At 51.3% G+C, this 6,596-nt stretch overlaps 1 protein-coding gene across 1 annotated transcript; it reads left to right on the top strand.

Annotated features, from left to right (window-relative positions):
* The first annotated feature begins 3,576 nt into the window (after positions 1–3,576).
* Positions 3,577–6,134, top strand: LOC101994947 (serine protease 30-like). The gene is made up of 6 exons (XM_005349201.1): positions 3,577–3,628; positions 4,522–4,548; positions 4,655–4,820; positions 4,910–5,181; positions 5,562–5,722; positions 5,871–6,134. Exons 1-6 carry the CDS (start codon positions 3,577–3,579, stop codon positions 6,132–6,134), a joined length of 942 nt encoding a protein of 313 aa, XP_005349258.1.
* The last annotated feature ends 462 nt before the right edge of the window (positions 6,135–6,596 follow it).

Here is a 6,596-nt window from a genome sequence, read left to right on the forward strand (position 1 = left end):
TAAATAAATAAATAAATAAATAAATAAATCACTGCTCGGTCTGTTAGCTCTAGCTTCTTATTGGCTAGCTCTTACATCTTTATTTAACCCATTTCCATTAATCTGTGTATTGCCACATGGCTGTGGCTTGCTGGCAAGGTTCCGGCTCCTCTGTCCCTGGCGGCAGCTATATGGCATCTCCTTGACTCCGCCTTCTTTCTCCCAGCATTCAGTTTAGTTTTCCCACCTAGCTCTACTCCATCCTATCACAGGCCAAAGCAGTTCCTTTATTCACTAACCAATGAAAGCAACACATAGACAGAAGGACTTCCCACACCAGAGGTACCTATTTAACACGTCAAAGTAGACCTGGCTGCCAGACTCTACTCATCCCTCAGACCCTACTTGTTAGAGTGTCCTCCTGGCTGGCGTACCCTGACCGCTACCCTAGACTTCTCCAGCCCAGGGGATGGGCTGTCCTTCCCTATATAAACTGAACCATTTTAGTCACCTGGTCTTTTCATCTACTCTCTTTGGGCCTCTCGGTTGCTGCGCCTGGTTTCTCTTTCTCCCCTCATTCCCCTCCACTCTTCTTTCTTCCCCCTCCCCTCCCCATCTCTCAGTCTGGTCATGTCTACTCTGGACTCTCCTAGATGTCCCTGTCTCTCTCTCTGGTTATGCTCTCCCACATACCTTTATTTAAAAATTGTTTTTATTGTGCTATACATTTTGCTCCCCTCCCTTCCTCCCCTCCCCTTCTACCCTTTCCTGTGACTCCCCACGCTCCCACTTTGCTCAGTTGATTTTCTTGTCTTTCTTCCCCACACATCTATAATAAATTTTCTCCTCCACAGTACCTAGGAGCAGTCATGTCCTTTCCTTTTTATTTTTTTATTTATTTATTTTTTTGGTTTTTTGAGACAGGGTTTCTCTGTGGCTTTGGAGCCTGTCCTGGAACTAGCTCTGTAGACCAGGCTGGTCTCAGAACTAAGAGAAATCCACCTGCCTCTGTGCCCCAAGCGCTGGAATTAAAGGCAGTGCCACCACTGCCTGGTTTATTTTATTAATTTTGTGCATATTTAAGCACAGAACAATTTGGTGAAAACTTTTCTGTTGATAACTAATTCAATCCCACGTGTATAACAAAGCATACATGAATCTCCCTGAGGAACAAAGTAGGCTAAATACAGCTCAGACATAGCTCCTGTGAGGGCTAAGGTTTTGTTTTAGGTTTAGATCATGGTGGTTAGGACACCTACAAAACAAAGATGCCTCTGAGCTGTAAGCCCCACTTGCCCAAAGATACATAACTTCCTGGAATGCTGGGACTGTTCGTGTAAGATAATAAACCATGTGTCATTTCTATTAACAAGGTTGGATGCCCCAACCACACAGAATGTGCTTGGTCACATGTAGATGGGAGGTACATAGGCAGGAAGTACATCAAGATGAATACTTGCTCCTGATTGGACCAAGGCAGGAAGTATGTAGCTGTAGCCTTGTGGGGTTTTGCTTTTCTGGGCACCTGACTAACCTAATTCATGGCCATTCTCTAGGAGTCCTGGGTATGGACCTGGCCAGTGTCCGTCTTCCTGGCCAGAATTTAATAAAGCTAGCTCTAAATTTGGCTCACAAGTTGTGGTAGCGTCTTAGTCTTGGCCAGTGGTGTTAGCACAACATTGAAACTCTTTGTAAACTGGACATGGTGGCGTACTTTTTAAATCCCAGGCAGAAGCAGGGAGATCTCTGTGAGTTCGAGGCCAACCTGGTCTACATAATAAGCTAGAGCTATGTAGTGAGACCCTGTCTCAAAAAAGCAAGCAAGCAAACAAACAAAAACCCACTTCTTTGTAAAGCCCGTAAAGATAGGTTCTACAGATTGACTCAGAAAAGCAAATTTATGCCAAGGGTCTGGGGGAGGATCCAGTGTGGGAAAAGTGTCTGACCACACAGGTAGAACAGAGGTCCCCAGATTAGAGAGCACCTCCATGCCCAGCCTTCTGGGTGGATAACAGAGGGGAAGGAACCAATCTGGGAGTTTAACATTCCAGCTCCCCCTACTGCTCCTCTGTGAACACAAAGACCTCCGTGCCTCCTGCAGGAACTCTTCCCCTCTGTGAGCTGATTCACTCTGGGATTTTGTGGCAGAGATGGAGTGCGGCTAAGGAGATGGAGTGTGGCTAACCCATGAGGTAATGAGAGCAGTTGCTGAAGCCTTGATTGAGGAATTCATTGATTGCAACATGTTGACGCACCTCATGCACCTGACAGACAGAATTCTTCCGAAAGGAGACAACTTTATTATTTGACTAGCCTCGATGAGTTATTTCCCCGACATGGTACAAGCACGACAGATCAGGTCTATTTTGTAGTGTCATTAGGAACTCATTACTTCATACGTTATCTGATATATCTGATCGTGAGGCACAAAATGAGGCTCCTGTCTTGGGCTCCTAAGGGGAAACACTCATTTCACAGTTGAGCACCCAAGGGCGGAGGTGAGAACAAAAAAGTAGGACCCATCCCTGCTTCAAACCCAGGTGTGACTAGCAGGGGTCACAAGGTCACAGAAACCCTGTGCTGCATGAACAATGAGAATTTTCAGCAAAGAAAATCAGCTTGACTAAAGCTAAGTAGATACCCGAAAAGGCAAAAAGATTTGAACTGTTTCCAGGGGTTAACAACAGCTAAGAGAGTAGAGAGAGCTCAGACCCAGTGACATTTAGAGATGCCTTGGGGCCTCACGGAGCAGAATCCTGAGGTCTGAGAAGCTGATGAACACGAAGGTACTAGCCTCCTGTCTCTGCATCTGAGGTGAGGCAGGGCCAGGTTTGCCCTGGAAGTTTGAGAAAACTGCAAATGGGGGGGCCAAGAGACCATGGCCATCAGGAGTCCAAGGCCAGAGCCTCATGAGGGCGGTCAGAGCAAAGACTTCAGAAGTGAAAATTCAGGATCCCGGTACTAGTCAAACTCACTGAGGGTTCATTGGAATCCTGGCTTGAGGCCTTGCTAAGTACCAAGGTCAGGACAGCATCCTCAGCAAGGCTGGAGACTGACCTCAGCGTCCCTCGTGCCCCTAGAGTGGGAGTCGGAGATTTGAACCCATAGCGATGTGGGAAGTAACTTCCTGGAAAACACTGGGTATTTCTGAGTTGATACCTCCTGGTCTGGAGGGCAAACTCTGGCTACATTTGTTCCCATAATGAGCAACCAGGCCTCCCATGGCTTCTGCTTCTTAAATAGGGTTGGCCAAGAGAGGGCTGTGAGCCACAGTAGTGAGAGGCGGGCTCCAGAGCTAGGTGTTCCTGGCTTATCTCTGTGAGTCTGGGGAGGGGGTACCCTCTCCTTCCTGAAGGGTAGGTGAGACTTCCCTATGCTAACCTCACAGGTGGACTGACACAGGGCTCCTGTTGCCTCTGGCTCCTGGTGCCTGGTGAGTTTCTTGACCTTCACCAAACCACATCCCTGGGACTGCGGGACCAGAGCCTGAATGGGCAGGTCCTGGCAAGCAGTGAGGTTACAGTTTGATTGCCTCGAAACTCCCCTAGACTGAGCCAAGGACTCTGACCCCACTGTGCCGTGGACCGGAGAGGAGCCATGGAGTCCTGGACAAGGTGCATTTTTCTTCTGCTACTGCAGCTGCTGCCAGGTGAGGAGTGTTCTTCCTGCAGTCATCCTCAGCCCCTTCCTCCATGATGACCTCCACCATCCTGCTTCCTCGGGATCCTCAGCCGCTCTCCCTAGACAACCAGGAGAGGGCCAAACCCCATGTGCCCACTGACCCTCTGAGGGAGGCAGGAGGAGGAAGAACACAGAGGAAAGTAGGTGGCTGTTCCTGAGAGGGGCGATGTCCTGGAGCCATGTCTCATGGGGGTGATAACTTTGTGGATGGAATGCTGACCCTAGACCCCTCCTCTTGTTTTCTCTTTCAAAAATTTGATGAGAATTTCATGTGCATATCTGTTTTGATCATATCTGTCTTCTCCTCACCTCACTTCATTCCCCTGGGCCCTTCCCGGAAAGTAATTCTTCCAACTCCATTCATCACCTCTTCCTTCCTCCCCTCTTCTGCTGCTGTAACTCACGGCGTTCAGATGCTGCTGTCTATGAGTCCACGGGCACGGGGCCATCCTCATGTCCACGGGCAACCCACCAGTGGCCACAGCCCCCAAAGAAAAATTGCTCTCCCTCACCTATCAGCCAATAACTGCTCAGCTAGAGATGGGCCTTGGGAGCCACTCCCCACGCAACACTCCAAGTGTTGTCTGCCTGGACAGGTCTTTTGTGTGTTACCACAGCTGCTGGGGTAGCAATATGAAGGCAACAGCCGTGCTATGTCCAGAGGACAGCTTTCCCCAACCTCTTCCCCGTCCTGCAGCTTGCATCCCTCTTGCCTTCTCTTCTGTCCCGTTCTGGAGCTTGGGAGGTGTTAATGTAGATACCGATGTACCACTGAGACCGAGTCGCTTATTCTCAGTGTTTTGGTTAGTTATGAGTGCCTGCATGAACCAGTCCACTGAGAAACTTTCTCTTGTTTTCTAGGAGGCCGTGGGGATGTGTTGCCTTCAGGTAATGACCAGCCCTGAGCGTCCCAGGGAAGAGACCAGGGTGGAAGGAGATGTTGGAGATGTTGGGTCCTGGGTGGGACTGGCTTTCTGAGAAGGTCCTTCTGCAGTGTGTGGCCATTCCCGAGATGCTGGGAAAATCGTGGGTGGCCAAGATGCACAGGAAGGACAGTGGCCGTGGCAGGTCAGCCTGTGGATAGCTGGAGAGGGCCACGTATGTGGGGGCTCCCTCATCCACCCAGGATGGGTGCTCACGGCTGCCCACTGCTTCCACAGGTAAGCGAAGGGTGCAGAGTGGCCGCCATTCTTGTCCCCTTCTTCATCTCTGGCAGAGGTCTCAACAGACTGGGCCTGTCTCTTTCTAGGTTTAAGGACCCTAGCTTTTACCAGGTGAAGGTTGGTGGACTGACACTCTCCCTTCTGGAGTCCCCCACAACCCTAGTGACTGTGAAGAGCATCTTTGTGCACCCCAGCTACCTCTGGGAAGACGCATCTAGTGGAGATATTGCCTTGGTGCAGCTGGGCACGCTTCTGAAACCCTCTCAATTCGCTCCCGTCTGCCTCCCGGAAGCCCAAGCTCCTCTCACCCCTGGGACTGTCTGTTGGGTAACGGGCTGGGGCTCTACCCAAGAAAGAGGTGAGAGAATCCTTCCACACCCAGTCCCTACAGCTGTCCATGGGAAGGCTTGGCCAGGAGGGGATGCACTGCCAAGCTGTGTGGTTTGACTTGACCATGGTGCCTACTCAGGGCAGATTTGGGGAACCCCTCCCAGTGTTCAGGGTTCTGCCTTCTGCAGAAATGGGTAAGCTGAGGCCCAGCAGCCATGAGATTATGGAAGCCGGCACAGCTCACAGGGGCGGACTGTCCTTGAACTCTGCTCTCTGACTCTGTTTCCTGGTTTGGGGACTTGGAGAGGGACTAGAGAAGAAAGAAATGGCAGGAGGTTCAGGTTGTCTGCATGGTGGGAGGTTCCAGCAGGTCAGGGTGCTCTCAGGCCGGGACTCTCTCTTGTCCAGACCTGGCGAGTGTCCTCCAGGAGTTAGCTGTGCCTCTCTTGGACTCAGAGGAGTGCGAGAAGATGTACCACATCCCGGAGAGCAGTCAGTCAGGGAAGCGGTTCATCCAGTCAGACATGCTCTGTGCGGGCTACGCAGAGGGCCAGAAAGACTCCTGCCAGGTACCAGCAGCCCCACCTTGTAGTCCATATCCGTGCCCCACACCCTAGAGACGCTGAGGAGGACCAGGGCACGCACCCAGCCCCTGTGGCCTCGTCAGAGGGTGTTTTTAAATTTTTTTTTCTTGACTGGGCTCTCCTTTTTTCTCAGGGTGACTCTGGGGGACCACTGGTCTGTGTCATCAACAGTTCTTGGATCCAGGTGGGAATCACCAGCTGGGGAGTTGGCTGTGCTAGACCGCTCAGGCCCGGCGTCTACACACGGGTGCCATTTTATGTAGACTGGATTCAGAAAACCTTGGCAGAGAACCGTTCTGAACATTCTGAAGCCTGTGGGGGCCACTCCGGAGCCTCTGGGCCACATCCACTACTGATGCTAGTGTTGCTGGCCGTAGCCTCGCCAGCGGCTCTGTGAACTATGAGCTCTAGAGTCCAGGATCCCCCTCCCCGTGGTGGGATGGGAGACTTGGAAGCTTAGCGAAGAAGCTCAGAAATGGTGGGTTCACAGGCGACAGCCTGGGAGGTGTTGGAGGCTGAAGGGATCTGAGTTTTAAGGACACAGTAATCTGGAACACAGGGACAAACCCTCAAATACAGACAGCCACTCACATGTCACCACAGCCTGGCCTTGATTCAGCTCTACAGGTGCTAACTCCTTCAGTGACACACAGTGCCACAGCGGGAGTAGGAAAGCCCAGAGAGGGCCGTGAACTTCCCAAGGTCACACAGTTAGCCAGCTGGATAGACTCTCCATTAAACAAGTGTGGATCGGAACCTGTGCACCTGCCCCAAAGGGACCCCATGCTGGTATGCACCATTGCACCTTGTTTGGTTCCCAGTACCCACATCGTGGGGCTCACATCTGCAGAAGGTCCTG

This window comes from Microtus ochrogaster, chromosome 7, assembly GCF_000317375.1.
Source record: "Microtus ochrogaster isolate Prairie Vole_2 chromosome 7, MicOch1.0, whole genome shotgun sequence".
NCBI classification, from domain to species: Eukaryota; Metazoa; Chordata; class Mammalia; order Rodentia; family Cricetidae; genus Microtus; species Microtus ochrogaster.